General features: G+C 46.3%; 2 protein-coding genes across 2 annotated transcripts in view; both read right to left on the bottom strand.

Annotated features, from left to right (window-relative positions):
* The window catches only part of LOC142258443 (uncharacterized), a 263,726-nt gene that overhangs the window by 117,654 nt on the left and 119,331 nt on the right, over window positions 1-26,741 (bottom strand). The gene's annotated exons all lie outside the window — the stretch shown is intronic.
* Window positions 14,823-26,741, bottom strand: part of LOC142257100 (uncharacterized) — a 37,813-nt gene continuing 25,894 nt past the window's right edge. Inside the window, exons 2-7 of the mRNA XM_075329183.1 lie at window positions 25,644-25,749; window positions 19,416-19,592; window positions 19,210-19,333; window positions 19,061-19,128; window positions 18,758-18,860; window positions 14,823-17,719 (exon numbers count right to left, since the gene is read on the bottom strand). Coding sequence (XP_075185298.1) covers window positions 16,431-17,719; window positions 18,758-18,860; window positions 19,061-19,128; window positions 19,210-19,333; window positions 19,416-19,592; window positions 25,644-25,721 — 1,839 coding nt within the window. The 5' untranslated portion in view covers window positions 25,722-25,749 and the 3' untranslated portion in view covers window positions 14,823-16,430. The remainder of the gene's footprint in view (window positions 17,720-18,757; window positions 18,861-19,060; window positions 19,129-19,209; window positions 19,334-19,415; window positions 19,593-25,643; window positions 25,750-26,741) is intronic.

The raw sequence follows: 26,741 nt of genomic DNA, 5'->3' as shown, positions 1-26,741 counted from the left end.
GTGGAATGAGTTGGGTATCCTCATCGTGGCCGGGAGCTGTAGCTTGTAGGAGACCTCATTGATCTTGTTGAGGACTTTAAACGGCCCGATGTAGCGAGGACCCAGCTTGTAGGATGGTATCTTCAATCGGACGTACTTGGATGCAAGCCAGACTAGATCTCCAGGAGAGAAACACGGAGGGTCCAGACGTCTCTTGTCTGCGTGTCTTTTCATCCGCAGGGAAGCACGCCCAAGGGACGCCTTGACAGAGTCCCAAATGGTTGCAAAGTCACGGGCTACAGTATCAGCAGCAGGGACATCCGAAGAAGGGGATACAGGCAATGGGACGGAGGGCTGAAGTCCGTAAACGACATGGAAGGGAGAGCTGGAGGACGACTCACTGATGTGGTGGTTATGGGAGAATTCAGCCCAAGGAAGAAGCGTGGACCAGTCGTCGTGATGGGCGTTGACATAGTGACGTAAGAAAGAGGTCAATATTTGATTGACCCTCTCCACTTGGCCATTAGACTGAGGATGGTATGCAGATGAAAAGTCCAGAGTCACTCCCAGATGGTTGCAGAGAGCCCTCCAGAAGCGGGAGGTGAACTGAGTTCCTCTATCGGATACGATGTGAGATGGAAAGCCATGCAAGCGGAAGATGTGATGTATGTAGGCGTCCGCGAGTTCCTGAGCAGAGGGCAATCCAGCCATAGGGACGAAATGAGCCATTTTAGAGAATCGATCCACCACGACCCATATGACTGTGTGTCCGGAGGACAATGGCAAGTCTGTAATAAAGTCCATCGCTATGTGTTGCCACGGAACTGAAGGTATCGGCAGAGGCAGAAGACGGCCATATGGCAGGTGTTTGGGCGTCTTGTTCCTGGCACAAGAGGAGCAGGCAGAGACAAAAGCAGCGACGTCCGTGCGAAGGGATGGCCACCAGTAATGGCGTACAATCGCACCCCATGTTCTCTTCTGACCAGCATGACCGGCTGTTTTCGAGGCATGACCCCAGTGTAACACTTTTTGCCTGTCTGTCTCAGAGACATAGGTCTTCCCGGGCGGTATCTGGGCCAGGGTGACAGGGGCCACCGGAATGATTTTGCTAGGACAGATGATGGGTTGGGTAGTCTCCTCCTCCTGCTCCATGGGCATGAAAGACCTGGACAAGGCATCAGCGCGTACATTCTTGTCCGCGGGTCGGAAATGGAGCTGGAAATGAAACCTGGCAAAGAATAAGGACCACCTGGCTTGCCGTGGGTTCAGTCGCTGAGCAGACCGCAGGTATTCCAGGTTCTTGTGGTCCGTGTAAATAATAACGGGGTACACTGCTCCTTCCAGAAGGTAGCGCCATTCCTCCAGAGCCAGTTTGACTGCCAAGAGCTCTCGGTCACCGATGGTGTAGTTGCGTTCAGGCGCTGAGAAGGTCTTGGAGAAGAATCCGCAAGTCACCATCTTCCCGGAGGAGGACTTCTGCATGAGCACTGCTCCGACTCCTGAGGAGGAGGCATCCACCTCCAAGGTGAACTGGCGGTTTAACTCCGGACGGTGAAGTACAGGAGAGGAGGCAAATGCCCGCTTCAGCGAGCCAAACGCGGCGTCGGCCGCAGGTGACCAGTCCTTTGGATTAGCCTCCTTCTTGGTCAAAGCGGAGAGAGGAGCAGTCAGAGCCGAGAAGTGAGGGATGAACTGGCGGTAGTAGTTGGCGAATCCCAGGAAGCGTTGGATTGCCTTCAGTCCAGAAGGAGGAGGCCAGTTGAGAATGGAGGAGACCTTCTTTGGATCCATCTGCAGTCCGGTATCAGAGATGATGTACCCCAGGAAGGGGAGAGAAGACTGCTCAAAGACACACTTCTCATACTTCGCGTACAGACGATTCTCTCTCAGTCTTTGTAGAACCAGCTGCACGTTCTCTCTGTGGGTCTGGAGGTCCGGAGAGAAGACAAGGATGTCATCCAGATATACTACCACACAGACGTAAAGAAGGTCCCGGAAAACGTCGTTCACCAGTTCTTGAAAGACGGCTGGGGCGTTACACAGGCCGAAGGGCATCACGCAGTATTCATAGTGCCCATCGCGCGTATTGAACGCGGTCTTCCATTCGTCCCCAGAGCGGATGCGTACCAGATTGTAAGCACCCCGAAGATCCAGCTTGGTGAACACACGAGCTCCTCTAAGCCGGTCAAACAATTCAGGGATGAGCGGCAGAGGGTACTTGTTTTTTACGGTGATTTGATTCAAACCCCGGTAGTCTATGCATGGGCGTAAGTCGCCCTCTTTCTTCTTGACAAAGAAGAAACCTGCTCCAGCAGGAGAGGAGGATCTCCGGATGAATCCCCTTGCCAGGGTCTCTGTGATGTAAGTAGACATGGCCCTTGTTTCGGCTGGAGACAATGGATATATCCGTCCTCGAGGTAGTGTAGTTCCAGGGAGCAGGTCGATGGCACAATCGTAAGGACGATGTGGCGGAAGTACCTCGGATTCCTTTTTATCAAAGACGTCTGCAAAGGACCAATAGGCCGAGGGCAGCCCCGGTAGGTTCTCTGGAACCGGAGGTCGTCGGATGGGTTGTATGGTCTTCAGGCACTTCTCATGGCACGAAGAGCCCCATCGGGTGATTTCGCCAGTGCCCCAGCTGACTGATGGTTTGTGTGTCCGCAACCAGGGAAGTCCCAGCAGGATTTGATGGGACATGTGTGGGAGGACGTAGAGAGCGATGTTCTCGGTGTGCAGGGCACCGATACGCAGTTCCACCGGCTTTGTGATCCAGGAGATGGTGTCAGAGAGGGGTCTCCCATCCACAGAGGCAATCACGAGGGGCTTGTCGAGTGGAGTAACAGGCACCTGGTACTTGTCCACCGTGGCCTGCTGGATGAAATTGCCTGCTGCCCCGGAATCGAGGTATGCCTCAGCCGTGAACCGCGTCTCTCCCGTTGTCACTTGCACAGTCCACGTAACCGGGTCTGAGAGAGTCCCAGCACCTAGGGTGGCCTCTCCTACCAACCCTAGGCTTTGGAGTTTCCCAGCCTCTCAGGACAGGAGCGTAGCAGGTGTGTGTCCTCTCCGCAGTAAAAGCAGAGGCCCTTGGCGAGCCGCTCAGCTCTACGTTGTTCAGACTGCCGCACTCTGTCGATCTGCATGGGCTCGTGGACGGGGACCCCAGCTGTCGAAGACTGAAGTACGGCGGGCTTCTGCGGAGGAGAGGAATGCCGTACCGGTCGTCTCTCACGGGACACTTCCTTGGATCGCTCCTGAAAGCGGATGTCCACTCGAGTCGCTAGGGCGATCAGGGCATCCAGGGTGGTCGGTACGTCACGACCCGCCAGCTCATCTTTAATTCGCCCCGAGAGTCCTTCCCAGAAGGCGGCGGTTAGGGCCTCGTTGTTCCACCCGAGTTCCGAAGCCAAGGTGCGAAACCGGATTGCGTATTGGCCCACCGTCAGAGTCCCCTGACGCAGCCGGAGAAGAGACGAAGCAGACGCGGAGGCGCGTCCGGGCTCATCAAAGGTGCCACGGAATGCCTGCAGGAAGTCCTGGATGTTCGTGGTCACAGGATCCCCCTTCTCCCACAAGGGGTTCATCCACGCCAGTGCCTCACCCTCTAGATGGGACATGATGAAGGCGACCTTGGCTTGATCAGAGGCAAACAAATGCGGCAGCTGCGTGAAATGGAGGGAGCATTGGTTTAAGAATCCCCTGCAGGTCTTGGGGTCTCCGGCGTACCGGGGTGGTGAGGCCAAACGAAGTCTGGAAGTATCTGAAGAAGTCGCCACGGGAGCTGGAGCCGTGGCTTGACTAGTGGAGGCACGGGATGCTGAAGACGTGACTGCCGCTTGTAGCGTGTTCAGGCGGGCGTCCACAGAAGACATAAATTGCAGCATGCGGGTCTGAGTCTCACGCTGGCGTGTGAGTTCCTCCTGTACGGCTGCTAGTGCTGCAGCGGGATCCATGGCCTGATCTTACTGTCAGGGCCAGGTGGACGGGCAGACCCAGGAGGTGGATCCACTGGGCCGAACTCCTAGATGGTGGTAAGGGGTCCGGTAGCTGGAGCACTATAGGCAGCAGAACAGTCCGTGCACAGGAGTATAATGGAGAAGTCCCTGGGACTACGGAGTCACTGGTGGTAGTCCGGGTGACGCAGCTCAGGTTCGGAAGCCGAGAAGATGTCAGGCGGGGTCCGGAACCTTTGGAGCGAGATGACAGGTCACCGCAGGGATCCGAGATGGTACGGACTGTCAGGATGGCAGATGGACTGCGTTCGGGGTTCGGGATTCGGTCTGGACCGGATGGCGAGGCAGGCACGGCTCTACAAGAGAGATAGGTGAGTATATACACATATACACCAGGAGACCTGACTCCTAGCTTAAGAAACACGAAGATCAGGCCCCGCCCCCTTGGACATAAACCCCCTTTATACCCTGTACCTGTTTTGCATCATTTCCTGTTAATGGACGCTGGCCCTTTAAGAAAGGGTCAATGACCGCGCGCGCGCCCTAATGCGCATGCGCGCGGCCCGAGTGCCAGAAGCCAGAGCAGGAAGCTGCGAGGAGGAAGCAGCAGGGCCAGGATGGGGCTGTGAAGCCGACGGACGCCGGGTGCGGGGACCAGGACGCTGGGGACGCGCTGGCAAGGGGTGCTGGAGAGCGGGGAGTGGCGGTGACCGGACCAAGGAACCGGGAAGCGAGACGGGGGACCCGGGGAGCGTGACAGGTGAGCCGGAGGGCAGCACAGGGGACCCGGGGAGCGTGACAGTATATACAATATATGTGTGTGTGTGTGTGTGTGTGTATATATATATATATATGATATATTTATATATCTACACATATATATATATGAGGACCTCAAAAAATCACCTCCATTCTAGTGGTTTCTCTGAGGAGCTGTCTAGATTCTAGTTGATTTTTGGAGGGAGAGAGATCCTCACTATATCACCTCCATTCACCTCAGTACAGAGCCGTCTAGTGTGGAGTTGATAAAATGAGGGACTCAAAAAAGTAAAATATATCTTTGTACCGTGTTAGCCAGTAGAGATAAAAAATTGTTTAAAAAAAAAAAGGTATCAACCACTGAGGACTCAAAAGAAAGTGTCTACAGTGAGGGCCTCAAAAAATCACCTCCATTCTAGTCACCTCACACTAGGGAGCCATCTAGAGTGGAGGGGCTAAAATGAGGATCACAAAAAATCACCTCCATTCTAGACGCAACCAAGCCAGCACCGCCTGTACTCACAGGACCTGTGTGACGTCACCATCATGTGATCAGTCACATGGTCAGGGGATGCTCCAGGGGCACTGCTGTGCAGGAGGATGGAGCAGAGCTGCGTGTGTAATGTGCGGTGGGCAGAAAAACAGAACTTAATATTTGGTAGAAACCTTTGTTTGCAGTTACAGAGATCGGTCATTTCTAGTAGCTCTTGACCAGGTTTGCACACACTGCATGGGATATCGGCAACTCCTCCATACAGATCTTCTCCAGATCTTTGAGGTCACTCCTCCATACAGATCTTCTCCAGATCTTTCAAATCACTCCTCCATACAGATCTTCTCTAGATCTTTCAAATCACTCCTCCATACAGATCTTCTCCAGATCTTTCAGGTCACTCCTCCATACAGATCTTCTCTAGATCTTTCAAATCACTCCTCCATACAGATCTTCTCCAGATCTTTCAAATCACTCCTCCATACAGATCTTCTCCAGATCTTTGAGGTCACTCCTCCATACAGATCTTCTCCAGATCTTTCAGGTCACTCCTCCATACAGATCTTCTCCAGATCTTTCAGGTCACTCCTCCATACAGATCTTCTCCAGATCTTTCAGGTCGCTCCTCCATAGAGATCTTCTCTAGATCTTTCAAATCACTCCTCCATACAGATCTTTTCCAGATCTTTGAGGTCACTCCTCCATACAGATCTTCTCCAGATCTTTCAGGTCACTCCTCCATACAGATCTTCTCTAGATCTTTCAGGTCACTCCTCCATACAGATCTTCTCCAGATCTTTCAGGTCACTCCTCCATACAGATCTTCTCTAGATCTTTCAGGTCACTCCTCCATACAGATCTTCTCCAGATCTTTCAGGTCACTCCTCCATACAGATCTTCTCCAGATCTTTCAGGTCACTCCTCCATACAGATCTTCTCCAGATCTTTCAGGTCACTCCTCCATACAGATCTTCTCCAGATCTTTCAGGTCACTCCTCCATACAGATCTTCTCCAGATCTTTCAGGTCACTCCTCCATACAGATCTTCTCCAGATCTTTCAGGTCACTCCTCCATACAGATCTTCTCCAGATCTTTCAGGTCACTCCTCCATACAGATCTTCTCCAGATCTTTCAGGTCACTCCTCCATACAGATCTTCTCTAGATCTTTCAGGTCACTCCTCCATACAGATCTTCTCCAGATCTTTCAGGTCACTCCTCCATACAGATCTTCTCCAGATCTTTCAGGTCACTCCTCCATACAGATCTTCTCTAGATCTTTCAGGTCACTCCTCCATACAGATTTTCTCCAGATCTTTCAGGTAACTCTTCCATACAGATCTTCCCCAGATCTTTCAGGTCACTCCTCCATACAGATCTTCTCCAGATCTTTCAGGTCACTTTCTCCATACAGATCTTCTCCAGATCTTTCAGGTCGCTCCTCCATACAGATCTTCTCCAGATTTCTCAGGTCGCTCCTCCATACAGATTTTCTCCAGATCTTTCAGGTAACTCCTCCATACAGATTTTCTCTAGATCTTTCAGGTCACTTCTCCATACAGATTTTCTCCAGATCTTTCAGGTCACTCCTCCATACAGATTTTCTCCAGATCTTTCAGGTCATCACTCCTCCATACAGATCTTTCAGGTCGCTCCTCCATACAGATCTTCTCCAGATCTTTCAGGTAACTCCTCCATACAGATTTTCTCTAGATCTTTCAGGTCACTCCTCCATACAGATCTTCTCCAGATCTTTCAGGTCACTCCTCCATACAGATCTTCTCCAGATCTTTCAGGTCACTCCTCCATACAGATCATCTCCAGATCTCTCAGGTCGCTCCTCCATTCAGATTTTCTCCAGATCTTTCAGGTAACTCCTCCATACAGATCTTCTCCAGATCTTTCAGGTCACTCCTCCATACAGATTTTCTCCAGATCTTTCAGGTCACTCCTCCATACAGATCTTCTCCAGATCTTTCAGGTCACTCCTCCATACAGATTTTCTCCAGATCTTTCAGGTCACTCCTCCATACAGATCTTCTCCAGATCTTTCAGATTATTCCTCCATACAGAACTTCTTCAGATCTTTCAGGTCGCTCCTCCATACAGATCTTCTCCAGATCTTTCAGGTCAGTCCAACATACAGCTATTCTCCTGATCTTTCAGGTCACTCCTCCATACAGTTCAAGTGGCAGAAGCAATTTCTGTGAGACTTGGCACACATTTTTTAGATCACCCCATGCACCAGCAGAACAGGGTACAAGTATGATACAAGGTGAACGGCTGGAGAGGGTGCTGCTGGAGCATCTAGAGCTCAATATTGATGCAATAAGGGGGATTGGACCCTTTTGCAATTTGGTGTTCAAAAATGGAAGCGTGGCCTGAGCAAGCCTGTCACGCCTTGGAAGTTTTGGCCTGCCTGGCAGCCTGCGTTCTCTCAGAATGTGTCTTCAGCGCTGCTGGTGGTATATTGGCAAATAAGCGCATCCGGCTGTCCCCTGAAAGTGTAGACCGCCTAACGTTCATGATGAATAAGTCGTGGATGTCCAATGACTTTGCAACCCTAGTCCCTTACTATGCAGACTAGGCGATGGTGTATTGCCAGCCCTACGCCTGTCATCTTGCTGTCTCTGATGAAGGTAGAAATGCTGGTTCAAGCCATGTTACGGGGCCGAACCCACACATCCATGTTGTGGCGTTTTACTATTTGTAGTCTCTGCCAATTATTGCCACTTTTCCTGTTGTCGGAGCCTCCAAATTTCCAAAAATTAAGGTCAAAGTAGGGTCTCCAAATTGTCTTTTGTCTGTAGTGCCACGGTTTAGGGAGAAAAACCTATGCCTGTCTGTCACCTTGCTGTCTCTGGTGAAGGTAGAAATTCTGGTTCAGGTCTTGTTATAGGTCCGGTCCCACACATCCATGTTGCGGTGTTCAACTGTAGTCTGTGCCAAGTGTTGCCACTTTTTCTGTTGTCTGACCTCAATTTTTGGAAATGATTAAACTACAAGTAAGGTTTCTAAATTGTGTCTAGTCTGTACTGTCAGAAAGTGGAAGCAAAAGGCCTAATCCTGTCACTCATGCACCTTCTGATTGTTAAAATGGAAATGCCAGGCCGCATCCTGTGTGTGGCATGGACCATGCCTCCCTGCTGTGCAAAGACACTATGGGGAAATGGGGAGGGGGAAAATTGATGCCACTGTCCTGCTGTCTGCCTCAAATGTTTTTAAATGTCAAGTCTCCAAGATGGGTCTCCAAGCTGGTTTGATTAATAACTGTCACCACTGAACCTGGAGCCGGGGAAGGCCATGTGCGATAATGGTGCAAACCTGATGGCGGCACTACGCCTGGGCGACATCACACATGCACCTTGCATGGCTCATGTCTTCAACCTGATTGTACAGAAATTTCTAGGCCACTATTCCGTTCTGGAAGCGCTGCTGCAGAAGGCACGATTGCTGTGTACGCACTTTTAAAAATGGAAATGCCAGGCCACATCCGGTGTGTTACATGGACCATACCTCTCTGCTGTGCAGACACTATGGGGAACTGGGATTGGGGGGAATTGATTCCACTGTCCTGCTGTCTGCCTGAAATGTTTTTAAATCTCAAGACTCCAAGATGGGTCTCCACGTTGTATCTAATCTGTATTGGCAGAGGTATAGAAGCACCAGCCCTACACCTGTCTCTCATCCACCTCAATATTTCTTATGTCAATAGTCTATTAAACTAATGGCTGTGAAAAAACAGCGGGGTTGCACAGTAAAATGTATTTTTGCTGTTTTGGACGCTTTTCGACCCTACGAAAAGTGTTTTCTCTGCCTTAGGTTTGGCCTCCCATTGAATCCAATGGAGTTCAAAAAGTATAGGTGTTAGATTCGGCAAACATAGGGTTTGTTCACCAAACTGAACATTCAGAGGTTTGCGCATCTAAAGTCTTTCATACAGGTAAAGAGTTCAAACAGGTGCAGTTAATACAGGTAATGAGTGCAGAGTAGGAGAAAATAATAACAAGTCTGTGAGAGCCGAATTCCTGCTGCTTGGTCGGTGATAAAATACTTATTTCATGCAATAAAATGCAAATGAATTATTTAAAAAACATACAATGGGATTTTCTGGATTTATTATTTTGTCACAGTTGACGTTACCTAGGATAAAAATGACAGATCTCTCTATTCTTTGTAGGGGGGAAAACTTGCAAAATCGTCAGCGTGTCAAATAGTTATTTTCCCTACTGTAATACTATTTTACATTTTTTGCAATTTTAACTATTCTCTAAATCTCCAACCATCAATATGAACCTTAAGATTATTATGGTTGAATAAGTGAGACAATATTTTACCGTGTTTATGGAGTTTTCCCATCTCCTTTTCTCTCTTCTCCACTTCTATATGATCTACGTACGCTTAGTAATTTTATATATGTATATATATATATATATATATATATATATATATATATATACACACACACAGTTGAAACCAGAAGTTTCCTTCCTCTCTCTATAAAGACACATCTGCAGGTTTTTCCCTCCGCTCTCTATAAACACACATCTGCAGGTTTTTCCCTCCGCTCTCTATAGACACACATCTGCAGGTTTTTCCCTCCGCTCTCTATAGAGGCACATCTGCAGGTTTTTCCCTCCACTCTCTATAGAGACACATCTGCAGGTTTTTCCCTCCGCTCTCCATACAGACAGATCTGCAGGTTTTTCCCTCCGCTCTCTATAAAGACACACCTGCAGATTTTTCCCTCCGCTCTCTATAGAGACACATCTGCAGGTTTTTCCCTCCGCTCTCCATGCAGACAGATCTGCAGGTTTTTCCCTCCGCTCTCCATGCAGACAGATCTGAAGGTTTTTCCCTCCGCTCTCCATGCAGACAGATCTGCAGATTTTTCCCTCCGCTCTCTATAGAGACACATCTGCAGGTTTTTCCCTCCGCTCTCTATATAGACACATCTGCAGGTTTTTTCCTCCGCTCTCTATAGAGACACATCTGCAGGTTTTTCCCTCCGCTCTCTATGGAGACACATCTACAGGTTTTTCTCTCCGCTCTCCATACAGACACATCTGCAGGTTTTTCCCTCCACTCTCTATAAAGACACACCTGCAGGTTTTTCTCCCATTTAAGGTCTTCTAGGAACCAAAATGATTAATATTTGCCAAATGCCAGAATAATGAGAGAGAGAGATTTCGTGGCTGTTGATTAAGTTGCAGGGATTGCCTGCCATACATGGTAATGCTGTAGTCATGTTAACTGCTGGTATTGCTGTGATTGGCAACTGCATTATGTCATGAGTTCTTATATGATACTCAGAAGGTACCATAGGTCACTCCCGGTCAGTGCCAGACCTAAAATTTCTCATGTGCGATGACGTCAGTAACTCGGCTGACCAGGAGTGACTTATGGAGCCTTGTTTTGTGAATGAAGATCCATAAGTTGGAGTACCGATTTGAGAGACATCATGGGACCAGAACACCATGGATTATGTCGGAACATTATAAAAAAAATAATAAATTAGTGAATGAACGATAGAGTGCCCCAACTCTGGAGCTTTGCCCTGGTGCATTGGCAATCAAGGTAATATTTTTGGGGGTTGATGTCAGCTGTGAATTGTCAGCTGCCATCAAGCCCAGGGGTTAGTAACAGATTAGTGAGATACCCCTATTACTAACCTAGTAAGTGTAAGGTAGAAAAAAAAACAAACACACACACACTGCAAAAAAATGGTTTAAGACCCAGAGATGCCATTTTTGCAGCACTGTTCCCGAAAATAGTGTACAAACTAGTGAGAGATTCTGCTGGAGAAGGGACCGTGTGTTATTGTGTGACAGTATCTGCTGGTACAACAGTAAACAGTCCTTTTCAGGGCTAATTAAAATCTATTCTATTCTCTAATACCGTTCTTATTTTGCACTTACTGTAGGGTAAACCTCTGGAGTAGGTAACATAGAAGTATGTAGGCAGTGATTTTAGGCTTGCACTCTGACCTGCATTTACTGTAGGGCAAGCTTCTGGAGAAGGCATAGTGTATTAGAGGCCTGTAAGCAGGGATTCTAGCCTTACAGACTGTGCTCTTGCAACCTAAAACCAAAAGTCTTTTTCAGGTCTACATCTATTTTATTCCCTATTAATACCTTTATTATCTGTATTCAGTGTAGGGATAGCTGCTGGAGGAGGGACAGTTTTGGATAAGAGGCATATAGTGAGGGTATATTGCCTTACAGTCCTTCTATAGGCATATGGCTGCTGCAACATAACTGCATTGGTCAGGGCATGAGTGATCTTATGAGAGAAGTGCAGGTGTTTAAGTCGGGGCAGCACTCTGGGAAATATATTCGTGGCTTGGGACTGAGTACCGCAGGACGGCCGCCACCATCAGCTTGCGTAAATTGTCAGAGTTCTCAAGCCTAATCGGCAACATTTCCAGTCAGGATATGCAAACTTGTAACACCCTAGTACTTGCTCCATCTTCACAAAGTCCACCTGCAAAGCTTCCTTTTTAATTGTGAGCAGCAAGCGTTTGAGTAGACACAGAAGCGAGATGATGACGATGATGATGGCATTATAGCCATCTTGTTTGATTCCTCAAAGTTTTGACAGTTGAGTGAAGGCCGACTGCTGGCTCTCTAAAAATGATTACTGGCCGACTTCTGGCCCTCTAAGAAATATGAGTGCATGCCGTCTGCTGGTGCTCTAAAAATTATGAGTATGGGCAACTGTTGGCCCTCTAAAAACTATGAGTACGAACCGGCTGCTGGTCCTCTAAAAATTATGAGTACGGGCTGCCTAATGGTCCTCTAAAAATTGAGTATGGATCGGCTGCTGGTCCTCTAAAATGTATGAGTACGGGCTGGCTAATGGTCCTTTAAAAATTGAGTATGGATCGGCTGCTGGTCCTCTAAAAATCATTAGCACGGGCCAGCTTCTGGGGTGCATGGTAATACATTAGAGGAAAACATTTGAACTGCCTATATATTCCGCTGCTGTCATCCGCTGGGGTTGAGAAGTCGGGGCCAATCCAGGCCTTGTTCATTTTAAGAACAGTCGCCTGTCAGCATTTTCATTTGACAGGTGAATGTACTTATTAACTGACCATCGAATGGAGGAACAAGGACTTGGAACCTCCGAAACCACAAGACCAAGAGAGCAGATGAAAAAAACCCCAGTAAATCTGGGGCAGCCCACAGAGGAAGACAAATGAATCACAGGCGTAGTTGCAAGGATGATTGCACAGTATGAACAGGGTCCATAACAGTTTGTTAGCTTACTGCAACTGATGGGTTAATCAAGGAGTTGTCTTGCAGAGGATTCAACCAGCAAAACTGACCATATGTAGGATCGCAGAAGTTTTCCAAGATGAAGAAATGATGGAGTACTCGAAACAGAAAATAAATTTGATTCTCAATACCAACACACAGGTGTGTCTCAAACTGGGCCTCAAGAAAATATACAGTGTGTCCACCCATATCCCGGGTGGACACACTGTATATGCCGACATTAACTTGAGAACGGCGGCAGCTATAGGCATAGAAGTGGTGTCTAGGTATAGTAAAGTAGCCATGCGCTACGCAATGAAACCACCTATAGCACCACCTGGTGGAAAACAACGGAGTTAGCATTTTTATCTCGAAAACGGAACGAGATAGAAAAAAAAAGTGAATTAAATAATTGTAGGGCGTCATCAATTCAATACGAATCGACACCTTGCATACAGAAATGCTATGATATGAAACCCATGACACCCCCAAACATTGAATGCTGGTCACGCATATGGCGCTCATTTAACTTTGATGCTCAAAATGGCCACCGTCAGCTGCAATGCACATCTGGCCTCTGCACAGCATACTGTATCTTGCTGCACGTTGTGCAATATGGTAGGTGACACCTTTGCACAAGTATCTGTGATACGTCGTCGTAGGTCCTGCAATGTTGGTGGAGGGGTCGCATACACCTGCTGTTTGATGTGACCTAACAGAAAAAAGTCCAATGGGGTCAGGTCAGGTGAGCGGAGGCCACTCCACACAGCCACCATACCCAATGACTTGTAGTAAGGTCGCCATGAGGTATCGCTTCATGTCCGCAGCTTTGTGAGTTTCACACGTTCTAATCATAGCATTTCTGTATGCAAGGTGTCGATTCGTATTGAATTGATGATGCCCTACAACTTTGTAATTCACTTTTTTTCTCTATCTCTTTCCGTTTTCGAGATAAAAATGCTAACTCTGTTGTTTTCCACCAGGTGGTGCTATAGGTGGTTTCATTGCCTATGCCTATAGCTGCTTACATTCTCAAGTTAATGGCGGTGGACAGGATATGAGTGGACACACTGTAGATCAGTGTAGGGACCCACAAGTCCTTGATGTGGGTTGTGGGGAACCGAATTCTGGCCATAATACCATCTAATACCATATTATATACATATATATATATATATATATATATATATTTTTTTTTTTTTTTGCACATAACATTTTATACAGGATGCAGCCAGGCCCCTTAATGTAGGCCTTGTATATTGGAGTCCCCGTCACTGTATGGTGCACTCATATAGTATTGGGCAGCCCGCCTAGTCGAATAGTATGGGCGTAACTAATAGGCTGTTAGCTAGATACTGTGCACCTACATGTGTGAACGGCGCCCTATACAAGCCATCTGTGTGCAATTTTATCATCCAGAAGTCGCCCCCTCCATGGATTGGAAGTGTGTGAGTGATTTGCTTCTCTTGCGCCTGTGAATGTCTCCACCTCATTGGGGGTCTTGCTGCATCCTGCTAGTGCATTAGTTCTTTGGCCCGGGCAGGTTATATCTGCTGCCCTCTATGTGTTGTAAGTAAATGCTGAATTTTTGGAGATTTTTATTCCTCTTTTTATAGCTTTTTTACATTTACGTTATCTCCTGGCTTTCGACCCCTGGCTTGTTTGACTGCCCCTCACTAGGTGTGTCTAGCGACACCTAGTGTACAAACCCAGAAAATCTACTCCTGTAGTGTGCCTGGCGACACCTAGTGGTTTGGTGTCTTATTTCTCCTGGGTTCTCGTCATCACAGTTATTATCCATTTTCACCTATCAGTTATGATTAGGGATGATCGAATACCTCAAATATTTGGCTTCACAAATATTTGCCGAATAGGTCGCTGTTATTCGACTATTCGTGAATATTTGATGCGCAATGTAAGTCTATAGGAAACCCGAATAACAACTATTCGGAACTATTTGGGCTTCCCATAGATTTACATTGCGCATCGAATATTCGCATAGCGGCGATCTATTCGTCGGATATTCGCAAAGCCGAATATTTGAGGTATTCGATCATCCCTAGTTATGATCACTTGGACATTAACATTTTGGCATTAAAGAGCTCAAAAAGAGATTAATACAATAATAACCCCTGCCTGATACAACTATTTTCAGGACAATTAGAAGCTTTGCAGTATTGGGATTCACAACTAATCTACTTGTATTTTTGGGAAAAATATGGCAAATTCAAATTTCAAATAATTTAATCCCTTCTAAAAGTGATCATTTAAACTGTCAACAAAGGAACATCATTTAAAATATTAATTAAATTACCTCCCTTTAACTTTCATTTACTAAAAATCAGCTTTGTTTAGAAGTTCTCATTTAGAGCAGGTCAGACACTTCTGTACAAAAAAAGATGCATGGATCAAATAAACCATGGATTCCGAGGTAGATGGACGGATCCATGAGGCTGGTGTCCTCGGCGATAGGGAAGAAGAAGTGGGTAATTGATCCAGCACCAAATAATACAAATCCAAGACTTTATTAGAACGCCACAAAAATGGAAATGTTGAAAAACATGATCATTCTGGGCAGTATGTTGCCCACACCTATTCAGTTGTACTTCTTGTAAAAGTTTTGAATTATTTTTTTTACGTGTAAGAACCACAAATCCTAAACCTTCATTATCCTCTGTAACTCCATCTGTGTGTCGAAGAGCAAGAAGGGCAGCTGGAGGCTACCACCGGGCATCAATGATGTCTCCCCCCTGTCACCCGCCAGATGTCCACTGATTTTAGACATCATATATTTGGATATAACAGTATAGTGCCTGTTGGACACTTTCTTTACGAGGTGAGCAGATATCGAGTACTAGTTACCCATAGGACAAGGGTCGGGAACCTTTTTGGCTGAGAGAGCCATGAACGTCACATAATGTAAAATGTAATTCCGTAAGAGCCATACTCACCAGGGGGGAGCGGTGGTGGTGGAGCGGTTCAGAAGGTCCCAGGAGGCAGGGTAGGCAATGCTGCGGGCACGGAGGAGGGGATGTCGTGGCTCAAGAGGGTCAGTGTGCCAAGGGTCGGCGATACTGCTGTGGGCTCGTGGGGTGTCATTGATCTTCCGGCGGGCTGCTTTGAATCTGCCGCATTTGACGAGATGAACTTCAAGAAAATGGCCTCGGAGACTTATCGGCGCACGCACCACCTCCACGGCCATTTTCTTGAACTCAATCTCGTCATCTGTGGGAGATTCAAAGCAGCCCACAGTTTGACGCCTACTGCAGGCTCGCCGCCGTGACGCCCCACAAGCCCGCAGTATCCCTGACCTTGTGCCACCCCTGCTGTAAGACGCACCCTCATTTTTACGGAGAAAAAAATGCATATCATAAACCGGAAAATATTATATATTTCATTAAAGATTTGTGTGCGAACTAGATGCAGCCATCAAAGGAGCCACATCTGGCTCGTGAGCCATAGGTTCCCGACCCCTGCTCTAGGATATCCATACGGAGTTTTCTTGATGAGGCACAGTGGCAACATCATACTTCAACTACAGACTATTGCTAGTATGCAAAACAAGGGGTCATTTCAAAACTTAGAAAGTAAGCTAAAGTAATAAATTTCACACAGTCATATATTTATACACAATATGCCAACCAGCTCTACTCCCCGGGTTCTGAAGCTATAACGTACCATCAAAAGGACAACACATAGACAAGCCCATGTTGTAAGTTTTAAAGCAAAGCTTATTATTGATTAGTGACAACTTTTAGGAAACAGTTATACATTAATATACAATATTCTATGCACAAATATTCTAAATGCTGTTTGGATAGAGATCTGATTGGTGGATATGTTTTTTTTCTGTGTGAGTTTTTGATGTCTAGTTGGAAGTGACTCTTGCTTAAAACACTTTCCACATAGAGAACATGAAAAGGGCTTCTCCCGTGTGAATTTTCAGATGTCTACCCAATGCAAATTTGTAAACAAAGCAATTCCAACATTCTTAACATAAAAATGGCTTCTCCCGTGTGTGAGTAGTTTGATGTTTAAAAAGAGCGGAGTTATGAGCAAAACATTTTCCACATTCTGGACATGAAAATGGTTTTCCTGTGTGAGTTCTTTGATGTACAATAAGAGTGGATTTTTGGGTAAAACACTTTCCACACAAGGTACAAGAATACGGCTTCTGCCCAGTATGAGTTCTAAGATGATCAGTAAGAGTTGGCTTACAACTGAAACATTTGCCACATTCTAAACATGAAAATGGCTTTTCCCCTGTGTGAATTCTGAGATGTCTAACAAAAGCAAATTTGTGAATGAAACATTTCCCACATTCTGAACATGAATATGGCTTCTCCCCTGTGTGAGATTTTAGATGTGCAACAAGCTGTGTTTTTCGATTAAAACATTTCTCACATTCTGAACATGAAAACGGCTTCTCCCCAGTGTGAATTCTCTCATGGTTAACAAGATCTGATTTCTGGGCAAAACATCTCTCACATTCCGAGCATGAATGTGGCTTATCCCCTATGTGAGCTTTCTCATGGTTATCAAGATCTGATTTCTGAGTAAAACATTTCCCACATGCTGAACATGAAAATGGCTTCTCCCCTGTATGAATTCTTTCATGATTAACAAGATCTGATACCTGGGTAAAACATATCTCACATACTGAACATGAATATGGCTTCTTCGCTGCGTGAATTCTTTCGTGGTTAGCAAGATCTGATTTCTCTGTAAAACATTTCCCACATACTGAACATGAATATAGATTCTCCCCTGTGTGAATTCTCTCATGGTTAACAAGATCTGACATCTGGGTAAAACATATCTCACATATTGAACATGAATACAGCTTCTCCGGTGTGTGAATTCTTTCATGGTTAACAAGATCTGACATCTGGGTAAAACATATCTCAGATACTGAACATGAAAAAGGCTTCTCCCCTGTGTGAGTTCTTAGATGTTCAACAAGACGTGATTTACTTCTATAACATTTACCACATTCTAAACATAAAAAAGGCTTTGCCACTGTGTGAGTTTTCTGATGGTCAAGCAGAGAAGAATTCTGAGTAAAACATTTTCCACATTCCAGGCACAAATACGGCTTCTCCTCTATTTGAGATATCTCATGTTGAACCCCCCTTATGTAACTTTCATTCTGATCAACATTCTGCGGCGAATCAGGAGATTGTTTAAAAGGATCAGATGACGGATCTCGGAAGTGAAGGGCTGAAGAAAAATCTGGAATGTCTTGCTCTTCATATATAAATTTTATAATGTCAGACTCATCTGTCAAAAAAATTAAGCAGATTTTGTAAGTTTCAAACAATTTAATATTAAAATCTCTTTTTCCTTGATATGTTCGAACCCCTGAATGCAGTATTGGATTTACGGCCCAGATGAACCAAGACAACTTTTCTAAAATTTGAAAGTGAAATCACAAAGAAAATTATTAGATAATATTAATTATATACAGAGTCTCATAACCGGTATCTTCAGAACAGAATCCTTAGCCACCTTATATAAGGCGACATAGAAGAAATAATATTTTATGATGCCATAAAACTGAGTGTCTAAAGCTGGCTGTACACATAAGAATCCTATCAGATGACACTCCCATAGACAGAAGCGCTCGTTCGAATGTATTCTCCATGAGAAAACTGCCGAGTGACACATCTGCCGATGGTGATCGGCAGTCTAAAAACAGACATCTTCGCCCATCATCATTAGTTTAATGTGAATAGGGGCCTTAAAGACTCTATAACAATAGAAAGTCAGCAAGAAAAATGTGCAACCGAACACATACAGTATTTACCACATTTAAGATACTTGGAATTCTAAAAATATTCCCCAAATCTGTACATTTTCTGACCTACAATAAAGTCAGAATACTGGAAATACTTAATCCTTTTTTTATTTTCAAAGCTCATATCCTGAACATTCACTCATGAATTTGCTTTAGCAGAAGAATCTGTCCTCAAAACCATCACCCCAATTTCTTATATAAATTGCTGGGCCCCGGACATCCTATCAGGACACAATGGGTTATATATAAGAGGTGACGCTCGTCTTTCATGTAACCATGATATTTATAATGGCATAATAACGCTCTGTCATCTCTGTCTCTTCCTCTTCCCTGGTGAGCAGCATTACCACCCTCAGAGCAGTAATCTCCATCCGCTCCTGTTATTTGGGTTTATGTCTCCATGTTCTGTATCGGTCACACACTGACATGAGTGTAATAGGAGATAATGGATTCTTAGTCCCTAAACTGGAGAAACCCCTCATCAGCCCTGACAGGGGATAATAGGACATTTCTCTACTCACCTGGACTATAATCTGTAGGAATCTCCTCTTTACACCGCTGATCGCCCCTCACATTTCTCTCTGGAGAATTAATATTGTTCAGATCTTTATCCGGATCCAAAAACTGCAAAACAAAATATTGTAAAAGTCCCGGGAATAATGGAGATAAGATCCGGACATGTGAGGTCTGTGGTCAGCTGTGATCCTGCCGTCTCCACCGCTCTCATTACACAAGTATAAAACATCTAATACTGGAGGAGAAAACAAGACTGACCACAAGGAGGTCACAGCCGTCTACACCTCATAGGGGAGATCTCCATCTACCTGAGGGTCCTGTGGAGGAGGAGGAGGAGCGGGACATCTCTCTGGGGTCGTCCTCGTACTGAAGAGACCTGCAGGAGACACAGACAGGACGGACATCATTATTACATACAGATAATTATAGGCAGGGTGTATTCAGTCCTGTCTATTACCTGGTGATGTACGGGGCTGGTGCTCCTCCATCATCACCTCCTTGTACCGGTCCTTGTGTCCTTCTAGATACTCCCACTCCTCCATGGAGAAATAGACGGTGACATCCTGACACCTTATAGGAACCTGACAACACAATGATACCGTCATTACCCAGAATCCTCCAGTGCCGTCCTGTATAATGTCCCAGCATTCATAGCAGCGTCACCTCTCCAGTCAGCAGCTCAATCATCTTGTGGGTGAGTTCTAGGATCTTCTGGTCATCGATGTCCTCATGTATCTGGGGGTGAGGTGGAGGCCCCAGGATTGGGCTCAGGGTTCCTCCCCGTCCTTCAGACACAGGGACCTGACAGCGATCACTAGAGGTCTTCACTACTGTGTAATCCTGAGTGTGGAGACATTAATAATATCTCTGTTATTCCCATAGATAATGATGTAATGTGATCACATCAGAACCTTTCACCTCCCCTGTCATATCCTCTATTTTTCCTGTAAAGTCCATACCGGCATCCCCGTACTGTTCTGCTCCCCTCATCAGGCGAGGACGCCAACACTCAACTTCCCAGCCGCCCTGCAGTGGCTGTCCCATCCCAGACCATGCTGGTGTCTCCCAGGTCCTGCACCCGCCGCACAGCTCCTGGGAATACCCGTAGTGTGCGTTTTCTTAAAGGGCCAGTTTGCCCTGACCCAGAAGTGCCTCTCAGCTCGGCTGAGAGGCATCAGGTATTTATGACAGGTCCCCCGTAAGGGAGGTGGCTAGGCAACGAATTTTATACATTGCTAGTGCTCAGGTCCATTGTGCTGCTGCTACTGTCATTGTGCTGTGTGATGCTGCTGATTTTTATCTGTTTTTCAGATACCACGATATCTGCTGCTGCAAGTATCCACGCTGGCCACCTACCACGATATCCGCTTTCGCTGCTGCAAGTATCTACATTGGCCACTGCATCCATCCATCCTGGCCGAATCCACAACACCGGTTACTGAGTCTTCTACTAAAGACTGTTTGTATTCATTGCCCAGTTGCTGAGGTACCATTGATCCCCTGGGGCTGCCCACTGTCAGTTACCCCTACCACCGTGGGTACCTATCGCCAACTCGGGTGGCTTTAGTTAAGACTCGGCGGCCGATCCAGTTCACTTCTCCAGGCCAGTGATCGGTATCTTCAGCCCAGTGGACCTACTAAACCTGTGCTTGCCCTGCGAGCATAACAGTTTGCCTAGGCCATTGATCCCGCTGGCCCCGGTCCGACCCAATTCATCAGTCTGCAGCAAAAGGTGGTTTGGCAACATGAACAACAGGATCGGATGCTGGCTCATCTTCGGGCACTGGACACCCGCTTTCAAACCATGATTCTGTCGAATGTGGTACCGGCTGCGGTTCCTAGTTCCGGTCTTCGTCTGATAACCCCTCAATGGTTTGACGGTGATCCCCAATTATGCAGAGGTTCATAAACCAGTGCTCCCTGCACTTCGAGCTGTTGTCACATCTGTTCTCCTCAGATTGAACCAATATGGCCTTTATGATGTCGCACCTGAGTGGCGAAGACCTGGCTTGGATCAACTCACTATGGGAGAGAAGTGATCCTATCATCCATAACCTTCCAGCCTTCTTGTAAACATTCCGCAAGTTGTTTGACGAGCCGAGTCGAGTTTCTTCAGCCGCATCCTCGCTGCTCAGAGTCCACCAAGGGAGTCTCACCATACGCCAATATGCCGTCCAGTTTCATACCCTGTCCTCCAAACTGGGCAGGAATAAGGAAGAACAGGTGGCTGTATTATGGGAAGGCTTGTCTGGAAGAATGAAGGACGAGCCGGCGGGTCGAGATGTGCCATCATCTCTGGATGAGACCCAAGTCATGTCTGAGTACATTAAGAACAATCTGGCAAGAGGATTCATGCAAAAGTCATCCTCTCCAGCCAGAGCCGGATTATTCTTTGTATAAAAAAAAAAAAAAAAAAAAAAAAAAGACAGGTCTTTCTAGCCATGTATCAACTATCGAGGTCTCAAATAAATTACGATAAATAATAAGTACCTGCTGCCACTTATAATGGAATTGTTCACCAACTTAGAGGTTCCAGGATTTTTTCCAAACTTGACCTCTGTGGTGCATACAACCTCTTCCAGATATGGTCGATTGACGAATAAAAGATGGCCTTCAATACCCGTGACGGCCACTATGAGAATAGGGTCATGCCATTCGGACTCAGCAATGCCCCAGCAATCTTCCAGGAATAAGTCAACAATATAATCGGATATCTGCTCTACTCATGCGTGGACAACATCTTGGTGTTTTCTCCTGATGTGCCCACACATAGAAGAGATGTTTGCCAGGTTTTGTATAAACTAAGGGAGAATCATCTCTATGCCAAATACGAGAAGTGCCTCTTCGAGCGGTCTTCCCTGCCTTTCCTAGATTACATAATCTCAGACTCCAGCCTGAGGATAGATCCCGAAAAGGTATCAGCGGTGTTGAAGTGGCCTCGGCCTGATGATTAAAAGGCAATCCAGCGGTTCCTCAAGTTCACCAAGTATTAGAGGCAGTTCATCCCGCAACTCCCATCCTGAATTCTTCATATATCGGCTTTGATCCGCAAGGGAGCAAATCCAAAAGGTGTGGACTCCAGAAGCGGAAGATGCATTTGTCATCTTCAAGCAGGCCTTCTCATAAGCTCAGGCGCTGCATAGACTGGAGACTACCAAGCAGTTCATCCTGGAAATCGATGCTTCGTCCTTCTGTGCCAGTATGGTTCTCATGCAGAAGTCTGCTGTGGGTAAGATGGTAATTTGTAGATTCTTTTCCAGGGCCTTTTCTCCTGCCAAGCGCAACTACTCGATTGGCAACCGAGAACTGTTGGCAATCAAGTTGGCTCTAGAAGAATGGCAATATCTGCTGGAGGAAACGGTGCATCCTGTCATCTACACAGACCACAAGAACTTGGCCTTCGTACAGTCGGCTCAGAGGTTGAATCCATGCAAAGCCTGGTAGTCATTGTTCTTCGCCCACTTTGACTTCGTTCTGCATTTCCACCTGGCTGAGAAGAATGTCAAGGCCGATGTGCTGTTTCGGTCATTTCTGGCGGATGACCAGGAGGAGGAGCACCAGCATAATATTGAGCCTTCCATACTGGTTAAGGTGGCTCCCATTGACGTATCCCAAGTCCCTCCCGGTAAGACGTTCGCTGTTGAGGCAGGCAGGAAGCAAGTTCTTCGGTGGGGTAAATTCTTCTAAGCTGGCCGGTCACGCTGGACAGATGAAGCCCCTTCAGCTGATTTCTTGGCATTATTGGGGGCCAAAGCTACAAAAAGATGTCCTTGAGTTTGTTTCAAACTGTCCCTCATGTCCCACAACCAGACCCCAAAGAAGTTTCCTGCTGGGTGACTGCTTCCTGTACCGGTGTCATCTGCCCAATGATAGCATATTGCGATGGACTTTATCACGGACCTGTCAAAGTTCTCCGGTTGCACCGCCATCTGGGTGGTAGTGGATGGCACATTTCACGTCGCTGACCAGACTGCCCTCTGCACTTTATCCAGCATATCTTTCAGCTGCATGGTCTATGGCTCCACATTGTGTCCGACAGAGGTGTTCAGTTTACGTCTTGGTTCTGGAGGGCCACTTGCAAACTACTGGACATCACCTTGGACTTCTCATCAGCCTACCATCCTCAGTCCAACGGCCAAGTGGAACGGGTGAATCAGGTGCTGACAAACTTTCTGAGGTACTTCGTCAACGACCACCACAGTGACTGGGTCAAGTTTCTTCCTTGTGCTGAATTCTCGTATAACAATTATATGAATTAATCTTCTGCCAAGTCTCTATTTCACATAATGTATGGACAGCGACCCAAAATCCGTTCCCAATGGAGCTCACATCTGGCAATACTGCGGCCAATACCCTCATCAAGACATTCTCCGACATTGGGCAGAGACCAAATATCGTCCCTGGAGCAGTCCTCCATCATGTATGAATAGGCATGTGGACAAGTGACGCCTAGATTCTCGTCTGTTCCGGTCCGGAGACAAGGTATGGCTCTCTTCGAGATACGTCCATCTCAAGAGGCCTTCCTACAAGTTGGGTCCCCGCATTATCAGTCCCTTTGAGGTGCTACAGCAGATTATCGAGATGTCCTACAAGTTGAAACTCCAGGCCTCCCTACATATCCCCAACTCATTCTATGTATCCCTCCTTAAACCTGTCACCTTGAGCTGTTACTACAGGGATCCAGGTACCTCGCCTCCTCCAGTCAGTGATGCACACACCTTTGAGGTAAAAGCCATACTGTGAAAAGGTTCTGAGGTTAAACCTACTTCTTAGTGGACTGTAGAGAGTTTGATACTGAGGAGAGGTCATGGAAGCCAAGGGAGGATATTAATGCTCCTCTTCTCCTCAAGAGATTTCTGGAAAAGGGGGGTTGTAAGGGGGTGTACTGTAAAGCCTACACCAGCATCACCGCACTGTCCTGTCCCCCTTCCGCGGTGGGGACACCGGCACTCTCACCTTCCCGACCACCCTGCGGTGGCTTCCCCGTCCCATGCTGCTGTCTCCCAGGTCATGCGCACGCCCCAAAGGCCTCATGGGAATGCCCGTAGGGTTCGCACGCGGACTCCCCTTTTTTTTTTAAAGGACTATTATGCCCTGACCCGGAAATGCCTCTCAGCTCAACAACAAGTTCTATACGTTGCTAGTTCTCAGGTCCATTGTGCTGCTGCTGCTGCTATTATTGTGCTGTGTGCTGCTGCTACTGTGTTTCAGTGCATTACTAGTCTGCTGCTACTGCAACTATCCACGCTGTTACGTATCCGCTGCTGCAAGTATCCGTACCAGCCACCTACCACAATATCTGCTGCTGCAAGCATCCACGCCGGCCGCTTACCACGATATCCGCTGCCGCAAGTGTCCATATTGGCCACTGCTACTGCATCCATCCATCCTGCCCGAATCCATGACACCGACTGCTGCTTTTTCTACCAGAGACTGTTTGTATCCGTGGCACCAGCTGCCGAGGTACCATTGATCCCCTGCGGCTGCCCTCTGTCAGCTGCCTACCAACATGTGTGCCCATCTCTGTTGGCTTTAGTGAAGACTCGGCGGCCGATCTGGTTAATTTCCTCAAGCTAGTTGGTACCTTCGGTCTAGTGGACCCACTAACCCCGTGCTGGTATGGCGAGCATAACATTTCCCATAGATAATGATGTAGTGTGATGACATCAAAACCTCTCACCTCCCCGGTCATATCCTCTGTTATTCCCATAGATAATGATGTAATGTGATGACATCAAAACCTCTCACCTCCCCGGTCATATCCTCGGTTATTCCCATAGATAATGATGTAATGTGATGACATCAGAGCCTCTCACCTCCCCGGTCATATCCTCGGTTATTCCCATAGATAATGATGTGATGACATCAGAACCTCTCACCTCCCCGGTCATATCCTCTGTTATTCCCATAGATAATGGTGTAATGTGATGACATCAGAGCCTCTCACCTCCCCGGTCATATCCTCTGTTATTCCCATAGATAATGATGTAATGTGATGACATCAGAGCCTCTCACCTCCCCGGTCATATCCTCTTATTCCCATAGATAATGATGTAATGTGATGACATCAGAGCCTCTCACCTCCCCGGTCATATCCTCTGTTATTCCCATAGATAATGATGTAATGTGATGACATCAGAACCTCTCACCTCCCCGGTCATATCCTCGGTTATTCCCATAGATAATGATGTAATGTGATGACATCAGAGCCTCTCACCTCCCCGGTCATATCCTCTGTTATCCCCATAGATAATGATGTAATGTGAGGACATCAGAACCTCTCACCTCCCCGGTCATATCCTCTGTTATCCCCATAGATAATGATGTAATGTGATGACATCAGAGCCTCTCACCTCCCTGGTCATATCCTCTGTTATTCCCATAGATAATGATGTAATGTGATGACATCAGAACCTCTCACCTCCCCGGTCATATCCTCTGTTATTCCCATAGATAATGATGTGATGACATCAGAGCCTCTCACCTCCCCGGTCATATCCTCTGTTATTCCCATAGATAATGATGTAATGTGATGACATCAGAGCTCTCATCTCCCCGGTCATATCCTCTGTTATTCCCATAGATAATGATGTAATGTGATGACATCAGAGCCTCTCACCTCCCCGGTCATATCCTCTGTTATTCCCATAGATAATGATGTAATGTGAGGACATCAGAACCTCTCACCTCCCCGGTCATATCCTCTGTTATTCCCATAGATAATGATGTAATGTGATGACATCAGAGCCTCTCACCTCCCCGGTCATATCCTCTGTTATTCCCATAGATAATGATGTAATGTGATGACATCAGAGCCTCTCACCTCCCCGGTCATATCCTCTGTTATTCCCATAGATAATGATGTAATGTGATGACATCAGAGCCTCTCACCTCTCCAGTAAGATGGAAGATTATCTCCAGGGTGAGATGTAATATCTCCTCCGCCATCTTGTCTCGGTCCTGAGACATCCTTTATATGTCAATCAAGAAGATTCCTCTATTTAAAAAAAAAAATCAACAGAAAACCTGTTACTACAAAAAACTACAAAGGATTCTTGTAGAAGTCTATCTTTATTATCAGGCTGCGTATTCATTATTTTACACCTCTTCGTAACATGGGGGAGGATATATATCATGAAAGTGGTGTAAATCTGGATGTCCGCTCTTGTAATTGTAGTGCCACGAGGCTTATTAGGGTATAGTAGGGACAGGTTTAATGGATAGCTGGATAGACTAGCGGGTCTGGCTATCCACAGACCTCTGCCAATGGGTGTGTCTTTGGTTTTTAAAATGGTGACTGTTTGACACATGGTCAGCGTGAGGAGGTTGGGCACCTTCTGTGGTATCCGGGTGAGAGATCCTGTGTGTGGACTTTTGCCCCTTTGCCTTTCACATGTCATCCGCCTTTATATTATTAACTTTTTTTTTATATAACAAACCTTATTTGATGATAAAGGATATTTACATACATTCAAACCTGCATAGTAAATTTTGGTTGTTCGACCGCGTTCTTGTAATACGAAACCTCATCATCATCCCTTTTATTTTTCTATTTCTACAGCATTGACTGATCAATATTATTTTTCCAATATCTGTAATAGTAAGTAATTTCTCTACAGATATTATCCCCTCTAAGTAACTTGCAACTTTCCTAAATTTCCTGTCAGGTCTTTAATACTGTACCAAATTGTGTTACTAAACGGGTAATTTCCGATTGAGTAAAACTGTGCTCAATAAATGTTCTCCATTTTTTTTTAATGATTTCTCTATGTTCTGGTCTTTATGTTTCTCCGTCTCAATTTTATCAAATATCATCACTCTCTTTAGTAACTCCACCGCTTCTGATACCCCTGTCATTTGTTGTTCTAACCAGTGTCTGAGTATGCACAGTACTGGGTGGACTATGAGGGCGGTTCCCTGCCTCCTTTCTCCCCCACCTTCGTGCAACTTGACATAATTGAAGATGCAAGCCTGAGTGGTCTTTGGAAT

This window comes from Anomaloglossus baeobatrachus, chromosome 1 (genome assembly GCF_048569485.1).
Source record: "Anomaloglossus baeobatrachus isolate aAnoBae1 chromosome 1, aAnoBae1.hap1, whole genome shotgun sequence".
Taxonomy (NCBI): Eukaryota; Metazoa; Chordata; class Amphibia; order Anura; family Aromobatidae; genus Anomaloglossus; species Anomaloglossus baeobatrachus.
Note: the sequence above shows the minus strand (reverse complement) of the source record. Positions and strands in the feature narration are given on the sequence as shown.